At 41.8% G+C, this 24,846-nt stretch overlaps 1 protein-coding gene across 4 annotated transcripts in view; it reads right to left on the reverse strand.

The window, feature by feature from the left end:
* Positions 1–11,196: 11,196 nt before the first annotated feature.
* The window catches only part of rad50 (RAD50 homolog, double strand break repair protein), a 29,981-nt gene continuing 16,331 nt past the window's right edge, over positions 11,197–24,846 (reverse strand). For 2 of the 4 annotated variants that reach the window (XM_061703107.1, XM_061703106.1), the window contains exons 13-28: positions 24,689–24,846; positions 23,825–24,000; positions 23,505–23,742; positions 21,551–21,740; positions 21,322–21,448; positions 20,770–20,963; positions 20,555–20,665; positions 20,356–20,448; positions 20,081–20,194; positions 15,110–15,237; positions 14,910–15,011; positions 14,681–14,803; positions 12,340–12,425; positions 11,885–12,027; positions 11,644–11,777; positions 11,197–11,521 (exon numbers count right to left, since the gene is read on the reverse strand). In XM_061703107.1, the coding sequence (XP_061559091.1) occupies positions 11,335–11,521; positions 11,644–11,777; positions 11,885–12,027; positions 12,340–12,425; positions 14,681–14,803; positions 14,910–15,011; positions 15,110–15,237; positions 20,081–20,194; positions 20,356–20,448; positions 20,555–20,665; positions 20,770–20,963; positions 21,322–21,448; positions 21,551–21,740; positions 23,505–23,742; positions 23,825–24,000; positions 24,689–24,846 (2,304 nt within the window). In that variant the 3' untranslated portion in view covers positions 11,197–11,334. Of the gene's footprint in view, positions 11,522–11,643; positions 11,778–11,884; positions 12,028–12,339; positions 12,426–12,524; positions 14,309–14,680; positions 14,804–14,909; positions 15,012–15,109; positions 15,238–20,080; positions 20,195–20,355; positions 20,449–20,554; positions 20,666–20,769; positions 20,964–21,321; positions 21,449–21,550; positions 21,741–23,504; positions 23,743–23,824; positions 24,001–24,688 lie in introns of those variants that run through there. The other 2 variants (XM_061703109.1, XM_061703108.1) reach the window with 2 other exon arrangements.

Raw genomic sequence — 24,846 nt, forward strand, 5'->3', positions numbered from 1 at the left:
TAAAATGCTTTACTTTAAAAACATACATTGACATAATTAAACAGGATGTAAAGAAATTAAACAGCTTTAGCCACACAGTGCCCCTTGTTCTGGTGTGCATGCCTTGGCCATCTGGGGCCAGTATAAGATAGACATACGGATATACATGGCAATAAGCCAATGTAATATTACTCGTTCTTCGCAGAGGATAAAGAATGCCTGTGATTATTGTTATATTATCGGTCTGAGACCGATGCTATTTGTTAGCCCGTCTATTGTGTTTCCCATTATGTGTTCACATTAAGCTAAAGTTCAATGGTTGTTTTAAATACACATAATTCTTAATTTGACAGTAAACTTCAACAGGGCGTGGCATTAAACAGTTTGCAGGCTCTTTTTGAAAATATTTTTTCACTATCTGCCAAGCTGCTGCTTGTTGTGAAGTGATTTGCACTGAGTTCACTGCCACCATATAGTGCTCGTATCTCAGGTTTTTGCTCGCAAGACAAAGCAAAAAAACAACAACAGTGTATCCATCCACCCATCCATTTTCTGAGCCGCTTCTCCTCACTAGGGTCACGGCGTGCTGGAGCCCATCCCAGCTATCATCGGGCAGGAGGCGGGGTACACCCTGAACTGGTTGCCAGCCAATCGCAGGGCACATACAAACAAACAACCATTCGCACTCACATTCACACCTACGGGCAATTTCGAGTAGTCAATTAACCTAGCATGCATGTTTTTTGGGATGTGGGAAGAAACCGGAGTGCCCGGAGAAAACCCACGCAGGCACGGGGAGAACATGCAAACTCCACACAGGCGGGGCCGGGGATTGTACCCCGGTCCTCAGAACTGTGAGGCAGACGCTCAAACCAGTCGGTCACCGTGCCGCCACAACAGCGTATAGTATCTCGAAAAGCTCAAGAGATGTTTAAAAAACACTGTGAATTCTATGTTGTCACATAAACACAATGTGCAAGGTATCCCCACAAAGAAAATCTCGGAAGAATGTGGAATCCCGCAGACAAAGGACGAGGGGAGCAAAGATATTATTAGAGGCGCTCTTACTTAATTCATCCAACAGGCCTGCAGAACACTACAATCCTCTCCATTCATAATTCAAAGTGCTCTCCATTATCAAAGTGCCTTGAGGAATAAGATTAGCCAGCCAGAAATAACTCACAGTGGTGTGATTTCTTTCTCTCTTTTGAGCAGGGGGGTCAGGTGATAGATAGTCTGGGAGGAAGTCAGCGCAGTTAATTATCCTCTCCAAGAAAATGTGGCTGCACAGAGAGGAAACTAGGAAGTGGAAAAGTCAGGAAGAGGAGAAGGGAAGAAAAGATACAGAGGAAATCAGAACGGGACGACAAGTTTGACATTCCGTCATCCCAACTGTCCAAACTCATCATGGCGTCAAGGTGAGCGCACGTCCCGGCGGTCTGAAACAAAGCTGAAGTTGAGCCGGTGTGACAACAGGGAGCCCCCGTGGGACCCTCAGACACAAGACAAGAGGGCCCCGGCGTGTTGCGTGCAAAGGGGGGAGGCGGGCTGACATCATCAAAAACACTTGGAAGATTTCTTCAGCGCTTCCTCCAATTTGGGAATAAGTTTGGACACATTCCATCCATTTTCTACAGTGCTTGTCCTCAATCGGGAGCCTATCCCAGCTGACTTTGGGCGACAGGTGCGGTACACCCTGGACTGGTCGCCAGTCAGTTGAAGGGCACATATAGACACGGACAACCATTCGCACTCACATTCATACCGTCACTGAGTGGGAAGTGAACAAATTTGTGATAAAACAAAAAAAATATATCTACAAATTTGCTGATACAGCCCATGCTTTTTATTTGACAGTGGACTTGTACAGCGCAGTAATTATCTACAGTATAGTGCTTGTCCTCATTAGGGTGGCGGGCCAGCTTTTACCCTTGACACAAAGAAACCAGTTTTGTGACAAAAGTTTTAAAAAAGAGAATAAACAACATTTGGAGCTCGAGTAATCCCCCACTATTCACAGGGGATAGTGGCCAAGACCTGATGCGAATAGCAACAAACATTTATTAATTACTTTAAAAGATAAATATACCACAAACTGTAATTCAATCTCATTTTACATTACCATTAAGAATAAATGGCTGACAGATTATTTGATTTAGAACAAATGCACCCAAAGTGCGCACGACGACTCGCTGACATACAAAGCCTGTCTCTGTTGAGATCTTTCACTTCAACATAGTTCCTTGACATCAAGAGGCCACAAAATGGCGCTATGTCTAATAGAAAAGTAGTCATACTTTTCTAGTAGAAAGTGCAAAAAGCTCTATGTTGTGGCATCTAGGAAGTTTCAGAAAGTGCACCAAAACATTGGATGGGCGACTTTTTCAGCAAATAAAGCTCAGTTATAGGTACCCTAAAAAAAATCTTCGATAAAACAATCAGGCTCCGATAATAAACAAATAATAATTATCACAATTTAACCTTTTATCTGTCTCTTCAATGACATTGAATTTATGAGGGAAAAAACCTTTGAAATTGAAATTGGGGAAAAAAGATGACATTTTCAGCTCCTTTTGAGATCTCTAGTCATGTTAAGAACAAACTCTGAATGTGAAAAGAAACTGTATTAAAATCTTGGAAAGAAAACTACAATAACGCCCTCGATCATCATAATCATGATCCAGAATCACGATTATCTTGAAGGATCTTTGTTTGACGGTTGAGTCTACAACAGGGACACAAGGAAGCAAGGAAGTGAGAAGAAGTGTTACAAGATGGCGAGCGGAGAATACGCCAATGGCAGCGACCGCCACCCTGCTCCCTTTCTTTGAAGACGCACATGAAACACAGAGCAGAAGCCCCTGGAGGACGGCCCCCGGCAGTTGCGGCAACACCCCCCACTTCCACCCAACATCAGCCCACACCAGCCCCGTCGTCTGATCCCAGAGGCCCCGGGCCCTCAAGTCAGCCCTGAGGCAACTCGACCAAAAGCAGCTGACTGCACACAAAAACAGAGAAAGAAGGCAAGAAACAAAACATCAAGATACATAAAAATGTCTTTTAACACCCGATGTGTGTGTTGACACAGTTGCGGCATTAAGAGGGATGGCTCTTTTGTCTGATATATTCTCACCATTCAAACACAAGGATAGCGGGTGTCTCTGCCAAATGTGCTTGAAAAAAATGTCAAGTTACATGAAGACACATGAGCAAGCTGTCAAGTGCATGCCACAGCAACAGGTGGCGCTATAGCACCAAACCACGGGGCCATTTTAACCAATTCGATGCCGGAAGAAAGTCATTCCCAGGAAAAGACAGGAACACATTTACATCAATTAATTCATCAAGTGAAAAATTATTCAAAAAAAACAAAACATTAAATAATAGAAGAGACAAGGCCAAAAATTTAATAAAAAATTCATTACATTCAAATAAAAAAATTAAAATGTGGTTGATTAAAATAAACTAAAAAAGAAAAACAATTAAAGCATGATTAAGTAGCTGTGGAGTGCACTGAATGAAAGAAAATCAAAATAGTAACGGTAAATAGAATTAGACAAATAAAATTAAAACTAAGCTGTGGACAACCACTAATTTAAAACTGAATTATGTCACAGTTAAAAGCGATTAATGAATGACAATAAGACATAACTTAAAATAAAAAATGCAATAAACCCAGGCAAACGTAGAGAAAAAAATAGCAGACTTACTCATAAATCTAACAAATCCCAAAATTACATGGTGCAAGATAATGGCACACCTTTTGAACAACTATTTTATATTTTTCTCAAATTACATCCAAAGAGAAAATGAAAACAATTAAAAGCATCAGCCTCACGCAATGATTGAAGGAAAATACAAAAACAATCTAATTAAATACATTGATATATATTTACATACACACACACATATGTACACACAAAAAAAATAGTGAATAACTGAAAATATGTTATAAAAAGCAACAACAAAACACCAGAGGCACACAGGTATAAAAATCCTATTTTAAAAAAATAATGAAAATAACATAAATAAAATTAAGCAGCGGTCAACTGCAATGACGAAACAAAGAAAGAAAAAATACATATATAAATTGAAAAACAATTAAATTACATAATAAAAGACAAAATATCATATCGATACAATTCAATTAAATTCGAAAAGAAATTACGCAGCCGACCACCAAGAGGCACAGAAATTACAATTTGGGTTATTTTAACCGTGTTAAAAAACAAAACAAAATAAAACTCTTCTATTGTAATTCATTAGATCATGTACGTCTCACTTTTGGAGATTCATGAAGGTTTGGGATTATTCCAACATGTGTATAGAAAAAAAAATATATATATATTAATGAGTCTCACGGTTCACTAGCACATGCACACACACACACACACACACACACACACACACACACATACTCAAAGACACACTGAATTTGACACATGGACCTGACCTCCAACAGGAAGCGCCTGCTGCACCCCTCCTCCTGCCCATACAGCGCTCACATTGCATCACATCAGCGAGTGATGGCTGCAAGAGGGAGAAGAGTGCTGAAACATGTTCCTTCCAGAGAGCTGTGCATCTACACCCGTGTATTTCTGGGAATGGCCCGAGTGCTTGAGTGCATCTGCGCAAGACAACAGTCTCTTTAAGACGTCTTTGTGGGCTGAATACTTAACGGGAGCTTATTTATATTTGATCAGAGCTTCTGCGGCTAAGTAGCTAATAAAGAGATTAGCCGCCCTATTAAAAAAAGGAACGTTTAGTGGCGATGAATAGTCATCATCATCGTTTTGTGACCTAAGCATTTAGACTATAGATACAATCGAGGCCGTGGGAGTTTTGGTGGTTAAGGTTCTGGTAAGGTGGAGATTTCCAGTTGAGATAATTAGAAATGATTAAAGATGATAAATTCAGCACAACAACACAAAAAGACAAATGGAATCAAATCTTAAAAAACTGATTATACTTATGCCAAGTGCTTAGTATATTATCACTTATGAATATTTTTTTTTTCCTTTAGTGCAGAGTACACCTCTCACACTCTCTCACACTTGCGGAAACACATTATCTAACACACCTGAGTCATGTGACACATTAATGTGTCACATGACACCGGGGAGGGAAAAGGGCTTATTGGGCCCAATGTGGACATTTTCACTTATGGGTGTACAGTGTGCGCTCGCTATATCATGGTTTACCTATTGTGGATTCAGTGCACTGCAGACTTTTTTTCTATATTCATATCACGCATAATTCGCTATATCGAGTGATTTTGAGTGTATGCTGTGATTTCTTTGTAGTAAAATCAACACTTACTAGCCTGAAACCAAACAAAACTGTGAAAAAAAAGAAAAATGCATTAAATCATATATTACAAACAAATAAAATGTATATAGTGTACAGTAAGTACTATTGTATGCTTAAGAGTTTAAAAGGTGTTTGAGGATACAAAGTGCTTATAAGAGTATGGTGAAGGTTAATAGGTGTGGGGAGAAGATTAATGTCTGAGGAGGTCCATACAGCTTTAAAATATGTATAAATAAGGAAAAACATGTTCATTACTTCTGGGATTTCACTTATTGCGAGGCTGTTCCGGAACCGAACCCCTGCGATAAACGAGGGATTACTGTACTTACCTTTATTGCCAGTGGTTTAGAAATTATTGGCTGTGTGCAGGGCTGATATGATGAACCGAATAACTCAAATAACCCAAATACAAAATAAGTCAAAGCAAAAATTTTCCACATGGACTAATGTGATTGCAGATGCGCGCACACTCTGTGTAGAAATAAATTATCATGATGGTGGCGATCAAGGAAGAAATAGTCCATAAAAGACAGTGAAGTTTGGAATCATTTCACACTTTAAAAAGAAGATAAAGTGCATTGTGTCGACTGCAAAGTAGAATTTGCCTATCACAACAGCACATCTACAATCGTAAACACAAGACAACATATTGATATTAGCTAGTTTAATAAAGCCTACTGCTGCTAGTTAGAACATATTGTTACAGCCCCGCAAGTGGTAAAGGACAACTGCTGGTGCATTTTCAATTGCTTTATTAGTTGGACTAGCTAACCTGAGCTAAAACCAGCCAACTAGACTCTCATTTGCTGATGCACACGTCACTCACCATACACTCGCCTGACTTTGGTGCGGGCAGCGTGGGTTCAGTTCCCACTCAGTGACGGTGCGAATGTGAGTGCGAATGGTTGTCCGTGTCTATATGTGCCCTGCGACTGACTGGCGACCAGTTCAGGGTGTAGTCCGCCTTTCGCCCGAAGTCAGACCTTAAGCGGTCTTGAAAACGGATGGACGGATGGATGGACGTCACTCACCAGACCAGGCCTCACCTTTTAAGAACACACACATTCAGAATCAGATACTACAGTGTAGAATGTGATGATGACGCCCCCCCAAGTGGACAAAAATACACGCACCTCACATGCACATTTAGTTTTGGTATTGTTTCTTAATAATTAAACATATATTTTTATCTGACTACTCGATAATCGGTATTGGATAATCAGTAGAATCATTGATTATAAAAAATATTCGAAAGCTGCCCTAGCTGTGTGTTATTTTTTTTGTGTAAAAAAACACGATGTACAATGAATACTTTACATTGTAAAAAAGCACAATTTCTTCAGTGTTGTCCCATGAAAAGCCAAGTACTCACTTTTTTAGAGATACTGTAGACTGCTAACGTTTTCTCCTCGCACTAGCTGCTGACTGGTTAGCCGGCATATGCTTGTCACTTATGATCACACGATAGTGTTTTATGTGTGGTGTTACAATCTTAAAAGTGTTACATTAAATAACTGCTAGTTTTATACTTGAGTGGCATGCCATCCATCCATTTTCTATAGCACTTGGCCTCATTAAGGTCGAGAGACGTGTCCATGAAGACATACAGTACATGACGAGAATATAACTGGCAATTTATCTCAGTTTGGCCATATAGAGGACAATTTGACACTTAATTAGTAAGGAAGCGTTTCTAGGCACAGCGAGACACAGGACTCCCCCTAGTGGACATCGAAAGATGACACTTGCTACCTTTCAGACTGGTGGTGGGAAGTGCGAAATTACCCAATTGGGGGTGGTGGGGGTGGGATTACAAGGGCAAACCTCAGTGCTCCATTCCAAAGCTAAAAATAAAATAAAACATTTTAAAATAAAAGGGTTTTTGGTGGTCGACGGAATGCTCCAATCGGAAGTCAATCATCGATGGGGGGTGCCCGCTACAATAACAAACAAAACAAAAACAAAAACACTGGTTTACGTGATCAAATGTGTTCTGTGTTGATTTAAAGTCATATTGTATGATTTGGCGGTAATACTTTAGAGAAGAATCAGCACTAAACGGGAGAGTTTGGAAGTGGAACATGTGCAAAGGTGAAGATTATGTTGCGATTATAAGTTATCTGACTTTGAACTAATGAGATATATAACCTGTACAATTCAATAAAAAAATAAATAATAATCTAGCGAGTGGGAGTAAAACTAAACCACTGAGATAATGTGTTTTTTATGTTATACAGGTAGCTGGGGATGTGGCTGTGTTCAGATTTTACAAATCAATATGTTTAATGAATAAGCACACAACTTCCACCATATAAAGTGCCTCCGATTAACCGCAAATAAAGTTCAGCTGTTCTAGTAGGATTTTGCACCAGTCCCACAACCAAAGGTTTATGAAACCCCTAGTCTTCACTATACCATAAAAAAAAAGAAGAAGATCCAAACACATTTTATGAGCAGACAATGGGTTTTATTTTTTTCTTTGGAGGCAATACATTAAATATGCCCTTAAATAAACTGTATATAATAAATACGATGAATTCCAATGATTGGGATTGCAACGGCTTCAAGGCTTGAACAGCTGTTCAAGGTCATTAAGTACAGTAGCTGTTTTGTAAAACAGGGAGATGGAATGTGAACACATTTCATACTGATGAAATCATAATTGATGTAAACATTTCATAAGTGACCTTTGCGTCTATGCTGACGGCTGGGTTGCCTTTGTGGAAGATGCAGTGGTGCTTGGATGGTTGTACCAAATTCTGTAATGCCCGCACTCTTTGAGATCCTTCATAAGAAGGGGCATTTGGTATTTGTTGCCCGTCGAATTGAGTTGCTGTAGCACATCTTTGCATTTAAACTGCAACATGAGGATAAAGTCAGAGTGATGCACAAAATAAAAAACAAAATAAAAAAAAGAAATAAAACTGACAAATTGGACATTTAAGGTAGTCCTTACTTTTTTCAGATCATTGTACTCCTTTAAATGTTTCGCAATCACCATGGTCTCTTGGTGCTTGTCCAGGATCTCGTGAACTTTGCAGAAAAACTTGTCCTGTTGGGACACAGAAAAATGATAACCTTATAAAATGGTTAACATCCAAGAACATTCACAATAATTATCCTATCCTCACCTCACATCTTTTGATGCCTTCTGCCAGATGTCTCAAACTATAAAAGTCTCCCTGGGGGGAAAAAAAAGAAGACAAAATGTCACTTTTTCACTTTACACACATTATCAAAATAGTGTATTTACAATAAAAAGAATATATAAATAAATACATTTTAAAAAATTATTATTATTATTTTATTTATTTATTTATTTATTTTTTACAAGGACTGAAACTGATTCGCCTACCGTGGGAAATGATATGTTTCCTTCCAACAGGTCCATGATGGGTTGGAGTTTAAGTTTGACTCTTTCGTGGGTCAGCTCGGTTGCAGCAGGATTGCCCAGCGGGGCCATGAAGGACAGTAGCAGGAGGACCGTGGTCATCATTTTTGCTAATAGAAATACCTTGTCGAAATGACTTTGAATTGATGAATCGTTTCAATTGTCAGCTACTAGCTCGTTCTGACACTTCAATCGTGAGCATGGGACTTATACTCTTCTCACCCCACCCCTTTTTAGGGTTGTTTCTTACCCCCTTAGTTCGGAAGAAAAAAAAAATACTGTTACACTGTAGTACACAGGAAATAAGATTTGTTTGATTTAGCGTCCAACAAAATGAGATATGCTTCTTTGAATTTGAAGGTCATATTAGGTAAAAATATTAGAAATTGACCCTCAGAGCATATTTTTTGGTCTCCTTCTACGAGTTGAATTTCAGTTTGTTATAAACAAGAGCTGAAGTTAATGGGGAACAACATCTCGACATCACAGTAAAGATGAACATTTAGTGTATGCGATCACATTTCTGAGACCTCTCTTTCACTAAGCGTGATCACTTGGAAACATACTGAGACAATATTATTGATATTCTATAAATCAGAAATATTTTTACAGTAATTGCAGCTTGCAGGAAATATCCTTGAGTAATGCAAGCTACCAACATCGACCTTATCTATACTCATCTAAATAAAACTAACTTTTAACTCCAATTCCAATGAAGTTGGGACGTTGTGTTAAACAAATAAAAACAGAATACAATGATTTACAAATCATGTTCAACCTATATTTAATTGGATACACTACAAAGACAAGATATTTAATGTTCAAACTGATAAACTTCATTCTTTTTAGCAAATAATCATTAACTTAGAATTTTATGGTTGTAGCATGTTCCAAAAAAGCTGGGACAGGTGGCAAAAAAGACTGAAAAAGTTGAGGAATGCTCATCAAACACCTATTTGGAACATCCCACAGTTTAACAGGCTAATTGGGAACAGGTGGGTGCCATGATTGGGTATAAAAGGAGCTTCCCTGAATTGCTCAGTCATTCACAAGCAAAGATGGGGGCGAGGTTCACCTCTTTGTGAACAAGTGCGTGAGAAAATAGTCAAACAGTTTAAGGACAATGTTCCTCAACGTACAATTGCAAGGAATTTAGGGATTTCATCATCTGTGGTCCATAATATCATCAAAAGGTTCAGAGAATCTGGAGAAATCACTGCATGTCAGCAGCAAGGCCGAAAACCAACATTGAATGCCCGTGACCTTCGATCCCTCAGGCGGCACTGCATCAAAAACCGACATCAACGTGTAAAGGATATCACCACATGTGCTCAGGAACACTTCAGAAAACCAATTTCAGTAAATACAGTTCGGTGCTACATCCAGAAGTGCAACTTGAAACTCTACTATGCAAAGCAAAAGCCGATTATCAACAACACCCAGAAATGCCGCCGGCTTCTCTGGGCCCGAGCTCATCTAAGATGGACTGATGCAAAGTGAAAAAGTGTTCCGTGGTCCGACAAGTCCACATTTCAAATTGTTTTGGGAAATTGTGGACGTCGTGTCCTCCGGGCCAAAGAGGAAAAGAACCATCCAGACTGTTATGGACGCAAAGTTCAAAAGCCAGCATCTGTGATGGTATGGGGCTGTTAGTGTCAATGGCATGGGTAACTTACACATTTGTGAAGGCACCATTAATGCTGAAAGGTACATACAGGTTTTAGAGAACCATATGTTGCCATCCAAGCAACGTCTTTTTCATGGACGCCCCTGCTTTTTCAGCCAGACAATGCCAAACCACATTCTGCACGTGTTACAGCAGCGTGGCTTCGTAGTAAAAGAGTGCGGGTACTAGACTGGCCTTCCTGCAGTCCAGACCTGCCTCCCATTGAAAATGTGTGCCGCATTATGAAGCGTAAAATACGACAACCGAGACCCCGGACTGTTGAACAGCTGAAGCTGTACATCAAGCAATAATGGGAAAGAATTCCACCTACAAATCTTCAACAATTAATGTCCCCAATTCCCAAACGTTTATTGTATGTTGTTAAAAGAAAAGGTGACGTAACACAGTGGTAAACATGACCCTGTCCCAGGTTTTTTGGAACATGTTGCAGCCATAGAATTCTAAGTCAATGATTATTTGCTAAAAACAATAAAGTTTATCACTTTGAACATTAAATATCTTGTCTTTGTAATGTATTAAATTAAATATAGGTTGAACATGATTTGCAAATCATTGTATTCTGTTTTTATTTTTGTTTAACACAAGGTCCCGACTTCATTGGAATTGGGGTTGTATTTTTTGTCAGCTGCTTCTGATTGGACATCAATACAGCTTTTAAAAGACATTTCAACAGTTGATCATTATACAATTATATAATTTTGGTAAAATCATTTTGAAAACCTTTGAAGAATCTGGAGACACCTTGTGGGATACGTTTGAGGTGCAAACTTATGTCTAATGTCCCTCTGTTTTTGCTTATTCAGAAGCACAAATTGAACCAAACCAAAAACACGGACACATTTTTATTCATTGTTTGATATTTGTGTATATTGAAGTGTTTCCTTCTATCATAAACAAACACAAGTGGAACACCAAACAGGTAATAATAAAACAAAAGTTGAGTTACTGTACAACTGTGGTGGCATGCTCAGTGCAGGAAGGAGGAGAGGGAGCTGATGCTGCACTTGGTGATCTCAGAATTCTGGTCCTGGTTCTTTCGGATGCGGTAGAAGTGTTCGATGTAACTGGAGCGCCCCAGCAACTCCACAAAGTCCTCGTCATGCGTGATGATCAGCAGCTGGAAGTTGCGCTGGCGTGAACGACTCTTAATTATTCTGTGCCAAGCAAGGAGGAGGAAAAGGGAAGTGATAATTTTTTTGTTAGATGTTTTCAATAAAGAAAAATAGAACTGTTTATTGAAATACATTTTACAGAAGTATTATATGTGTGTACTCACTCGACAAGGGCGTGTGCCAGCGATTCAATGTTTTCTCTGTCCAGGTTGGTGGTGGGCTCATCCAGTGCCAAAATCCCACAATTCAGACAGAAGGTCTCTGCCAAGGCAAGACGGATAATGAGGGATGCCAGCACCTGTGGATGCACAAACACAGAATCAAACAACATGCACAAGGCTAAGAAAAGGAGAAAATATATTTTTTTTTTACAGAAAATGTATGGATGGAAAATCAAGCGGGTACCTTCTGTCCAGCACTGCACCGTCCTCTCATATCCAAAGCGGTGTCGCCCTTCACCATAACTACTCGATAGTTGTAAACCCTTCGTTTTACTCCGGCAGACGAGTTCTCGTCCACATCTGAGCGTATTTCCACGTACTCGATGTCTGGAGAGATGAAGTGAGGACGATCGAGATGTGGATGGGTGAGAGTGAACCTTTGACATCAGTGAGTAAGGTCCCAAAATTGACAGCTAATTAAATAGTTCATCCAAATATTTAACTTGCTTGTCTTTGATTTTGTTAAAGCTAAAACACCCGACATCCACTTCTCTCGCACTGTTTTGTTGGACACAAAGATTACGGCAATATCCCTCTTTGCTGGGTTTGGTGTGAAAGGCAAAAGAATATAAATGCTGCTTCTTTTGATGTGGCAATTTTGCGGGATCTCTGTGTAAAAGAGGCGAAAGGCTAACGTACCTTGTCCCCGATAGGTGCTGCGCCAAAGGTCTCTGATGATTTTGTTAATTTCATCCATCTTCATACTGTGAAACTTCATGATAGTTCTGAAATGTCCAAAGATAAAAGTGCAATATTTGAGGAACAAATCTTCTGTTGGATATCAAATCAATCAATAAATACTGGTATCATTTTTTATTTTGTGATTTTCAAGAAGAAAAAAAAAAACATATTTAAAATTAACACTGTACTTTTTTGGGGTTTTGCTGCACATTGATGGTCATGTCATAAAATGAGTTAAAATGTGTGAAATATTGTATACTAAAAACAAAAAAGTCCCTAGTGTGTATAAATAGTAACAGAGTTAACAACTTACAGTTAAGCCTTCAGTGAATACCCTGGCCAAATTTTTAGTTTTATTTGGTAAATGGTTATTCCTTAGATGGAACTCAAGCAAATTTTGTCCCAAATTGATATTAAACTCTTGTGTGAGCAACCCAACCATGAAATCGCTTTTTTTTCTGTTTAATTGTTGGTCACAATATTCCAAAACAGAAACTATTTGAATTGGTGTCATATTGATATACGGTAAACAAGTAGGTTGATGAGGGCGGTAAAACTGCAGAAAACTGGATGTTGGCATCCTGTGTGTAGTTAATAAACCCACCAACTGATGACAAGCTCTCATGTGGTCAAAATATCAAGTGTAAGTCAACCGCCATCCTTCCGACGCCCATATATGGCAACTGAAGAGGAGAGTCGTGATGAAATAGGAAATAAAAAAGATGAGTAATCCTTATCTATCTATGGGATTTGCTTACTTGACAAAGTAGTAAGGGTTTTGATTCCATACGGCAAGTTGTCACCAATTCTTTATGAATGTTTTGAAATGATTATTGTGAAAATAAATCATGAGTATTTAGCACAATGTGTCAAAAAGTAGGCTAAATATTTTTGAGAACTAGCTGCGTGTGCCTACTGACCAATTTGAAAAAAGAAAAAAAAAGTGCTGGACTACTCAGACTTTTAGGTTGTTTTTCTTTTTCTGTTCAATATGAAATGCTAAAGAAAAGCATACGTCACACGATGGTTGATAATATATAAAACCTTTGACATAATTTGTTGTCAAAGGCCAAGTTCATTTTTTGGCTTTCACATGCTCTGAGAGCACAAGGAGAGTAACTGGCACCCCTCATCCGTTGGACGGTGGCCAAAGCCTACTTGCTGACAATCTTGATAATTCTGATGAAAAAGCTGACTCAACCAATGCAGGCGTGATGGAAATGTCACTCCCGTGTGACATTATGACAGTTTGGCAGTGACGCACAGACCTATGTTTCTTTTACGCCTCTCAGGCTATGTTTACAAATTTGCCAGTTGCTTTTACCCAGTGTGGAATTTACCACAGATTATTTTTGTTTGAGCTAGAGACAGGTGCTGGATTTTATAGTTTAAAAACTGTCGCGGATTCTATTTCACACTGACAGAAGAACAAATTCATGCATTTTTGGAACCTTTTCACTGTTTGTGTGCTCAGGCCAAAGCAATACAAACATTACTTTGGCGCCATCTTGCGGCCTCTGGGTGCCAAGGAAATATATTTAAGACAACTGAGGAGCTTTATTTGGACAACAGCAGTGCTTTGCCCTCATCTTGTGGCATCTTTGTGCCAAGGGACTATGTTTCAGTAAGATGAGGTATTTTTAAAAAAATACCTCATCGTACTGAAAGTAGTGCTTTGCTACCATCACTATCTATAGGCAATTATAAACAAAGGCCCGATTAGCCGATGTTTCCTAAAAGATTATCCTGAGCGATTTTATCCCATAGTGTGGAGTGTGTTAAGCGAGGTTTTTTTTCCCTGCTTGATCTGCTGGGGAAAATCGTCAGGGCCAACACCTGTTCCAACATTTACAATTGCAAATCCTTATGAGTGTAGTCTAAAAAGCCTGGTTCGAGACCACAGAGCCACAGACGCCATGATTGTGATCTGAAACAGAACAACGGCCAATTAGGAAGCGACCTAAAGCTTGCACCGTTGCAGGACACAAGCAGAGAAGCAAGTGGTTGCGTTGAATGCTTGTATAATGGATCTACCAAATAAAAATGAGTATAAGGAGCAAAGTAGTTACTGGATAAACAAACAGTTACCAAAGCTTTTTGGTATTTCTTCTACTACTGCATTTATCAATCAATTTTCAATACTCCTTATCTTTGTATTTTCCAGCGGTTTGTTGCACTGTGGCACCATGCTGCCTCTGACAAGTCACTCTTGGTACTATGGCAGTCATCATTTTATGTTGGAACTTTGCAACCCAATTCCTAGAATAGTGAACTGACTGTATTTGAGTGTCACACTCACTGATCAAGGGCTTTGTAGTAGAGATCCAGATCTTTGATGACTAGCTCTGTCGTGCGCATTACAATCATCTTGTTTTTGTAGAGCTCGTCCGCTTTATTGTACTGGTCTTCTCGCAGCTCTTTTCTGAAAGTGGGCCATCAAGAGAAATCAAGGCTGCACAACAAACGCAGAGGACTGGCAGTACTGTCGAGCCGATAGACTGCTGGCTCGGTAGCCTAGCGTAGCTCACTTGTAATGCAGCAACTCCTCCTCAAAGCCATTCTGGCGACCCAGTGCAATGCTGCGGTTCTTCTTCAGGTCCTCCATCTTACGCTCGGCTTCACGTCGTTCTCTGCACGAGCACAAAAGGAGGTGAAGTGAGAACCATGAAATGAACTAATAGTACTTGTACATGGATTTACTCGTTGATGCAAAGACGAGGGCTCTTACTGGCGTAGTTGAATCACTTGCATGTTGCCTAGGTCTTTGCAAAGGGCCTCTCGCTGAGCCTCAACCTCTTTAAGCTCCTCAACCCGCTTTCTTAGGGTCAGGTTGTCCTGTAACCAGCGCTCCTGCACCTGAGACATGAGAAAATGTATGTTAAACATCTATTAAAGTGATTCCCAACCAGTGTCACGGCACATTAGTGAGAGATCATCAGGGGCCTTGTACAAAAGGTGTGTACGCACGCTGACCTTTGCCGTGTTTTTCACGGCAAAGGTCAGATGTATCAAGAGTGAAATGACCGTGGAAATGTGCGGTGCCTCACGCGAACTGCATGGCTGGCACTTAGACGTGATGCTAGGAAACTGTTATCATAAATTTGCACATCAACATTCAATTTCTGGCGGCACGGTAGACGACTGGTTAGAGCATCAGCCTCACAGTTCGGAGGACCCGGGTTCAATCCCCGGCCCCGCTTGTGTGGAGTTTGCATATTCTCCCCGTGCCTGCTTAGGTTTTCTCCGGGCACTCCGGTTTCCTCCCACATCCCAAAAAACATGCATTAATTGGAGACTCTAAAATTGCCCGCACTAATGGTTGTTTGTTTGTGTGTGCCCTGCGATCGGCTGGCAACCAGTTCAGGGTGTACCCCGCCTCCTGCCCGTTGACAGCTGGGATAGGCTCCAGCACGCCCGCGACCCTAGTGAGGAGAAGCGGCTCAGAAAAGGGATGGATGGATGGCATTCAATTTCAACAATGTAATTGAGGCAAGGACTCGGAATTCATTTCTTAACCAGTGTATTTAATGAACCACTGACATTTGTGAGGACAATTCTGTCCATAAAAGTTATTAACAGAATCGGTGACAAAGGGCAGCCTTAGCGGAGTCCAACCCTCACCGGGAACGACTCCGACTTACTGCCGGATATGCGGACCAAACTCTGACTCCGGTCGTACAGGGATCGAACAACCCGTATCAGGGGGTACGGTACCCCATACTCCTGAAGCACCCTCCACAGGACTCCCAGAGGGACACGGTCAAACGCATTCTCCAAGTCCACAAAACACATGTAGACTGGTTGGGCGAACTCCCATGCTCCCTTGAGGACCCTGCCGAGAGTGTAGAGCTGGTTCACTGTTCCACGGCTAGGAGGAAACCACACTGATCCTCCTGAATCTGAGATTCGACTTCCCGACGGACCCTCCTCTCCAGCACCCCTGAATAGACCTTACAAGGGGTGCTGAGGAGTGTGATCCCCCTGTAGTTGGAACACATCCAAGAAGGGGGACCACCACCCCAGTCTGCCAATCCAGAGGCACTGTCCCCAATGTCCACGCGATGTTGCAAAGGCGTGTCAACCAGGACAGCCCCACAATATCCAGAGCCTTAAGGAACTCCGGGAGAATCTCATCCACCCCCGGGGCCCTGCCACCGAGGAGCTTTTTAACTACCTCGGTGACCTCAAACCCAGAGATAGGAGAGCCCGCCTCAGAGAACCCACACTCTGCTTCCTCATGGGAAGGCGTGTCGGTGGAATTGAGGAGGTCTTCGAAGTATTTTCCCCACCGACTCACAACGTCCCGAGTCGAGGTCAGCAGCGCCCCATCTCCACTATACACAGTGTTGGTGGTGCACTTCTTTCCTTTCCTGAGACGCCCGATGGTGGACCAGAATTTCCTCGAAGCCGTCCGGAAGTCTTTCTCCATGGCCTTACCGAACTCCTCCCATACCCGGGTTTTTGCTTCAGCGACCACCAAAGCTGCATTTCGCTTGGCCAGCCGGTACCCATTAGCTGCCTCAGGAGTCCCACAGGCCAAAAAGGCCCGATAGGACTCCTTCTTCAGTTTAACGGCATCCCTCACCGTTGGTGTCCACCAACGGGTTCGGGGATTGCCGCCACGACAGACACCGACCACCTTACGGCCACAGCTCCGGTCGGCCGCCTCAGCAATAGAGGCCCGGAACATGGTCCACTCAGACTCGATGTCCCCCGCCTCCCCCGGAACATGAGCAAAGTTCTGTCGGAGGTGGGAGTTGAAACTCCTTCTGACAGGGGATTCTGCCAGACGTTCCCAGCAGACCCTCACAATACGTTTGGGTCTGCCACGCCGGACTGGCATCTTCCCCCACCATCGGAGCCAACTCACCACCAGGTGGTGATCAGTTGACAGCTCGCCCCGCTCTTCACCCGAGTGTCCAAGGCATGCGGCCGCAAGTCTGATGACACGACCACAAAGTCGATCATCGAACTGCGACCTAGGGTGTCCTGGTGCCAAGTGCACGTATGGACACCCTTATGCTTGAACATGGTGTTCGTTATGGACAATCCGTGACGAGCACAGAAGTCAAATAACAAAACACCGCTCGGGTTCTGATCGGGGGGGCCGTTCCTCCCAATCACGCCCTTCCAGGTCTCACTGTCATTGCCCACGTGAGCATTGAAGTCCCCCGGCAGGACGATGGAGTCCCCAGCGGGAGCGCTCTCCAGCACCCCCTCCAAGGACTCCAAAAACAACAGTCAGGACCCGTCCCCCCACCCGAAGGCGGAGGGAGGCTACCCTCTCGTTCACTGGGGTGAACCAACGTACAGGCACCAAGCCGGGGGGCAATAAGTATACCCACACCTGCTCGGCGCCTCTCACCGTGGGCAACTCCAGAGTGGAAGAGAGTCCAACCCCTCTCGAGAGGACTGGTACCAGAGCCCAAGCTGTGTGTGGAGGCGAGTCCGACTATATCTTTTCGGAACTTCTCGACCTCACACACCAGCTCGGGCTCCTTCCCTGCCAGAGAGGTGACATTCCACGTCCCTAGAGCCAGCTTCTGTAGCCGGGGATCGGACCGCCAAGGTCCCCGCCTTCGGCCACCGCCCAGCTCACACTGCACCCGACCCCTATGGCCCCTCCCACAGTTGGTGAGCCCATGGGAAGGTGGACCCACGTTACCCTTTCGGGCTGTGATCGGCTTCGAGCCCCACCACCAGGCCTGGCTCCAGTGGGGTGCCCTGGTGACCCGGATCCGGGCAAGGGAAAACAAAGTCCATTGTTTGTCGTCATCATTAGGGGTCATTGAGCCGTGCCTTGTCTGGTTCCTCACCTAGGACCTGTTTGTCATGGGTGACCCTGCCAGGGGCATAAAGCCCCAGACAACTTAACTCCTAGGATCACTGGGACACACAAACCCCACCACCACGACAAAGTGACGGCTCAAGGATGGAAAAAAAAAGTCCTTTGAATGCTGCTGCACCCATGCAGACTGATAAAAAGAGTTCTTTGAATTTACTTCATTGGAACGTATATCGGTTGCACATGGTTAAAATGTGTTAAAATTATATATTTTTTTAGGAGAAGAGGGGTAAATTATGTCATTTTAACACATTTTAATCACGTGCAACCAATGTACGTTCAAATTAAGTAAATTCAAAGGACTCTTTTTATCAGTCTGCATGGGTGCAGCAGCAGCCAGTTGTTGGAGCGTAATTATATCAGATGCCGGAGGAGACGACAGGGACAGCGGACGAATCCACCTAACATGTAGCGCGTGGCTGCGACTGCACATAAAAAGAGTCCTTAGAACTTCCTTAATTTGAACATGTACATCGGTTGCACATGATTAAAATGTGTTGAAATGACATAATTTACCCCTATTCTCCTAAGAAAATAAACCATTTTTTTTCAGTCTGCGTGTTCTCTCCTGAGTAGTAATAATAAATTGAGTATTCAAACAGGAGTCACAGTTTTTGATATCCTCTTTGATATGCTGATGTACTTCTATTTGAATTCAAATGATTTATAACAAATACCTTTCATACAACATTTACGCATGAACCTTTATCTCACAGGGCTGAGTGTAGGTTACTGTATGAACACATTTGTTATGAGTTATAAAAATACATGGTAATAACCTTGTGGGGTGATTAGAGTCAGCCACATGTGCTCCCACCACCCGAAAGAGTAGTGTCACCCATGATTGCAGCAACTCTCTCCTCAAACGGGGTGAGGACCTCCGCGGCGTTGGGCAGCTGTCCTCCGTTTCACATCCACCTTAATGTCTTCCCACTACTTTTTTAGTTCAGCGTGTGGGTTGTTCTGACCCCACAGCATTGACAGCGGCACACGCGCTGTCCCATTCACTCCTCCTTCGCGAGTTGTTAACGCCAGAGGACAGCGTGCCAAAGACGATTTTCTTGCGCACCTCCACTTCATTCAGCAACTTTACATTCAGAAAATTTATTTTTCTTTATTACCTTGCTCATTATCCTTTTTTCTGATCATGCAGATAATCAGGATCTCAGGTGCAGGCATCATTTAAATATGATTTGCATATTTAAATGTGGGCGTGAACAGGGAGGAGTCGGCTACTCCAGCATGTGCGCTTATTTCCACGTTGATTGGGATGTACGAAGAAAATGTGCTTGGATTCATACGTACACACAGATTCATACATCTGGATATTTTTATGCGTACGTTTTCTGGATTTGAGCGTACGCCATGTTTCAGTAGGAAATCCACGCAAGTCTTTTTACATGAGGCCCCTGGTGTGCTGTGGGAAATTACCCAAATTCACCTTTCCCCACCCTAATTTTGTTTTCAATAAAATTATTTACTAAAACTGTTGTTCATCGGTGCCAGCGACATATTGTGACAGGCAGAACAATACGCTTCCACTAGATGGCAAAAGGTAAAACTAACCTGTGTATCCCCCTGTTCCCATTCATAGAACAGAATTAAGTTGTGTTTAATTAAAGAAGCAAACATTTCACACAAAGTAAATTTAGGAGTAAAGTGAGACAAGATCATCATCATTTCAGTATATATAATTTTTGTGACCTTTTGGTTTGGTGGCGTGTGCGTGTTATGAGATTTTTCTAATGTATGATATGAATATGTTAAACAAAATATGTAAATAGGTGCCTTGGCTCAATTCAGGTTGGTAAACACAACTCTATTGCACAACCACATTGGTGTGGATTACATTACCTTTTGAGTGTCAATGTCCTGCCGGATGTTTCCCATCTCTTTGCTGATCTTCTCTTTGTGTCGTTCAGCCTCGTGGAGCTGGGTGTTAGTATCCTGAAGCTCAGACTCTTTTTGCTGCAACAACACATCATAGGTTTGCACAATCCTAATACAAAAAATTTTAAGTTTCTTGAGTTTTTGGACCATATGTCACTTCACGGGATTCAACATTTAACCCTTTATTGGACACTCATTGAACTTGCTCAGGGTCAGTGTGATCGCATTAAATAACTTACCTCCTTATATTCATCTTTGCCCTCTTCAAGATACTTGCAGATGTCTCTTTCCAAGATGGTGATGGTCTTTACTTTCTCTTTGATAGCGTTGATCTATCGTTGACAAACCATGAAGAACCATTAACATAATTGCACACAGAGAGGAAAAATAGCTTTTCAGCTGGGTTTGACTTGTGAGTGAACATTAACATGCGTCCACCTTCTCCTGTCCTTCCTCCTGTTTTTGCCTTTTACGTTCCATCAGTTCCTGTTTCTCCTGCTGCATCTTATCTAGGGTGGCGGACAACGGAGACAGCTGTTCCTTTGCCTCCTGGTTGTGGCGAGAACATGGGCATTTATAATTATTTTTCTGCAAAGCTGGCATTCCGTTTAAAAATGAAAGACAGGACAAATGCGAAAAAACAATGAATGTACCCGGATGTCCCTTGTTAAGGTCTGAATCTCCGTGGTGAAATCAACACACTGCTCCTCTAGCTGCTGCTGCTTCTGCATGTCGCTGCTCAGCTGGAGTTTCTCTGCTTTGGTCTCGTTCACACAACTCTTCAGCATCTGTATCTGATCCTGCTGGTCTTGGATCAACTTACGTTTCAGTTCCATCTTACTGCATGCTGAAAGGGACCCAATGTAAAGACGTTCAGTGCAACCATTTCATCATTCCATGATTCCATCTAGCGAATGAGTGTGAAAGTGTACAATGGACCAACAAATTTCATACATTGGTGGATATGTTTCATAGCTAGGCAGTGATTCCTAACCATTGTGCGGTAGCACAGTGTGCCATGAGAGATAATCCGGTGTGTTAGATGAAATTATCAAATTTCACTCAGTGTAAGTACATTTGTGGTAAACTGAGCGAGATCATACTTATTTCATAAAGGTTTGTGCCATTTTTGTTTGAGATTTGTAAAATATTGCCCTTGGCTCAATTAAGATTTGAAAACACTGAGCTAGCGGAAATCATCTCACCGGTGTCTAACTTGAGTTGAGTCTCCTGCTTCTCCTGACTGACTTGCTGAATGGTTCTGGTCAGGTCTACTCCCTGGAGTTTGGCTCCATTCTGAGCTATTTTCCTCTCCACTTCCTTTAGGTCCATCTAGAAAAAACAACAATTCTGACTTGTCAAATAAAGTCACTTTTTATGTAAAGATGAAGAAGTCTCTTGATTTGATCCTAGAAGCAAACAGGAGAATAGTACCAGGAATCTGTCCATGAGGGCAATGTCCTGCTGACAAGCTTTGGCTGTTTCCTCCTCAGACATCAGCATCGCAAGCAGAGTCTCCTGCTCCTCTACATCACTTTTCAGCCTCTCAATTTCTCTGTTCACACTCTGCAACCGATTTCTCAGCTCGGGTAACTCCTTCTCTTGTAACTGCACAATGGACTGCCTGCGGGGACAGGCAAAATGTTTTTGTGTAATCTGACACAATATACATTATTACATACATATACCCTACCTTCTGAGGAACTACTGATTTGTAAAGTTTGTAAAAGCGATGGTAAAGACAAAAAGCATGATAACCACAGAAAAGCTGTCTAAATACCAGAGCTGCCAACCTATAAACATTTTATTCCAGAACAATTTGTCCAAATTTGTCTGAATTTCCATATTTTCCACATTTTGTCAAGAACATTACAGTGGGACAGTTATTGCAGTATATTACGTAATACAAATAATTCTGCATACTGTTCAATTTTACAACATAATCATGACTCTATAATCGTAATTGTTAATAAATTATGGCTTTAATATTTGTATTTATTTTTATTGCCTCAACCTTGTAATGGCGGACGCAGTTGCAGCCTGAATCAAAGTATATGAGATTTCGATGTGCTATTGTCAAAATTCGGCTTTACTAATATTGTTTTGAACCTTGGTTTAAAAAAAAAAGAAAAGAAAAAGTCTATTAAATCAGATCTCAAATGTCAACATTAAAACTCAGCACTGTTTTTCAAATAAACAAATAACATTGCTGATAGATTGAATTGGATAGTTTATGCATGGACAATAGTTCAGATTTCTATTTTGTGAATGTACTTGTATAGATGTTTTTTCTAGCATGCTATTAATATTATATATTTATATTTCCAATATCCACTATTGCAACTGAAATGATGGCAATTTCCCCATTGTGGGACTAATAAAGGTTATCTTGTATTGCAAATATTTATTATTATTAATGATAAAATACTTTTAACATGGCGGCACGGTGGACGACTGGTTAGAGCGTCAGCCTCAAAGTTCTGAGGACCCGGGTTCAATCCCCGGCCCCGCCTGTGTGGAGTTTGCATGTTCTCCCCGTGTCAGCGTGGGTTTTCTCCGGGCACTCCGGTTTCCTCCCACATCCCAAAAACATGCATTAATTGGAGACTCTAAATTGTCCGTAGGCATGACTGTGAGTGCGAATGGTTGTTTGTTTCTATGTGCCCTGCGATTGTCTGGCAACCAGTTCATGGTGTACCCCGCCTCCTGCCCGATGACAGCTGGGATTGGCTCCAGCACGCCCGCGACCCTAGTGAGGAAAAGCGGCTCAGAAAATGGATGGATGGATACTTTTAACCTGACCCTGTTCTTATAAGACGTCTCCAGTGACATATTAATTGATTTCCGGTTCGTTTTGTGGGGCCGTAAATTATTCACACAATAAAATAGCGCACCCCCAAGTAGCTTTTTTTCCTCTCTCTTTTTGTCACGGTGGCCGGACACAGATCCGTACTTCCCGTTAATGTCGGACGCTGGATTTTGTTCTCCCCCAATAGCCGGAACAATCACTTTTATGGCCTTAACGAGTCAGCGTTGAGTGATTTCCGTAACAAAATACTGACGTTCCGTAACATTTGGCAGCTTAAAAGCAATCCTTGTGTATATTATCTGTCCTAGGTTTACGACAGTCCCGACATATAACTTTTCATTACAAGGTTATAAGTAGCACGTTGCGTAACAACACGTTTGACGCATGTATTATTTTTTTTTTTTATTTGATTGTTTTATATTTACGTCCTTTTCATACAAATATTTACTGTAATTAAGAGTTTATTACTGCGTGAGCATAGGTTAGTGATAGACCACAATTAATACAAATTGGGGTTACGGTGGATCGTAACTTCACTGTAAACCAATGACCCCCTGTATTAGAGTTGAGTTGTTATACCTGACTGGTTTTAGAGTCATCATCTCATCTCGCCTTTTCTCCTTCCTCTTCAGGTCCTGCTCTGTGTTTTTCAGCTTATCTGGAACCAGGCGCAGTTTGGACTGCATGTCGCTGATGACCTCCTGCAGGTCAGCCTCGGACGGGAATGTCCGCTGGCAGACGGGGCAGCAGGGCTCCCTCTCCTCAGTCAGCTGGCTAATGAACTGGGTGTAGACTGCAGTGGCTCCAGCGAGCATGGCTAGAAAAAATAAAAGCAAGAAAAATAGACAACTAATTTAACTCTCTGCAATTGCACTGCATAAATTTATGGAAACGCCAACCTCTTTGTTTGGAGATTTTTTCTAGGTCCTCCTTTACTTTGCCAAGGTCCTGCTCCAGATCTTGACTTCCGCACACAATGAAGAACTTTTCTTCGTCATTTGTCAACTGCTGCTCCTTTTTACGTAGCTCAGCAGCAATGTGGCTCTTATTCTGCTCGCTGGACGCTAAGTCCTTACTGAGAGACATGAAATCACAAAAGGTCGTCATGACAAAGAAAGGTTCAATAAAAGGGCAAAAACATATTATAGTGGAACCTCCAAAGTGGAATAGAATCAGTTCTGTAATGCTGGTTGACTTCCAAGTCGTTCTTATTTTAAAACACAGAAAATAAAGTAAAATTAATTCATTTGTTCTAGACTCAAACAGTCTGTAACAATCAAACCTTCATTAACAGGCAAAGGTTTAAATAACATTTTATCATTCATTCACTGCGAATGACGGCTACAGACGTCAAATACCCATTTTAACTGGGAGGGTTGGGAGTGAATGAGTAAACTGCTAATCAAGTATATAAAGATATGTACTGTAAAAGTAACCCCCCCCAAAAATTACTCTTGCATTGACAATGCCTGATAGACACCTGATGGAGAAGGAACAGGGAGGTTTTTGCAGAGAGATACTATCAGCCTTTTTTTTTTTTCTTTTAACAGGTATTGCTGGAATTAGTGCAGTGTGTAGTAGGGCGGCCCTCTTGGGGAGCAGGGTGGTGCTGGGGGCCAAAAAGCCAATTAAAAGTTAATGCAAATGCTCAGTTAGTGATGTGATGTGAAATTATGGCTGAAGTCCAAATTATAGAGCTTAGAGGGCATTCGACTATGGAGGTTCCAATGCATATTGGAAGCTGCTATTATTAGACAACACACTTGAGTTTGGCCAGTTTGTCCCTGGTGCTGTGTATTTCCTTTGACTTAGCGTAGAGCCAGTCCTCCAGCTCTCTTTTGTTGGGGAAGTGGCCCAGCAGTGACACCAGATCGTCACTGTGACGCGATTTGATCTTGCGTACCTGCTCCTCTTTTTCTTT

Source organism: Phycodurus eques, chromosome 17 (genome assembly GCF_024500275.1).
Source record: "Phycodurus eques isolate BA_2022a chromosome 17, UOR_Pequ_1.1, whole genome shotgun sequence".
Taxonomy (NCBI): domain Eukaryota; kingdom Metazoa; phylum Chordata; class Actinopteri; order Syngnathiformes; family Syngnathidae; genus Phycodurus; species Phycodurus eques.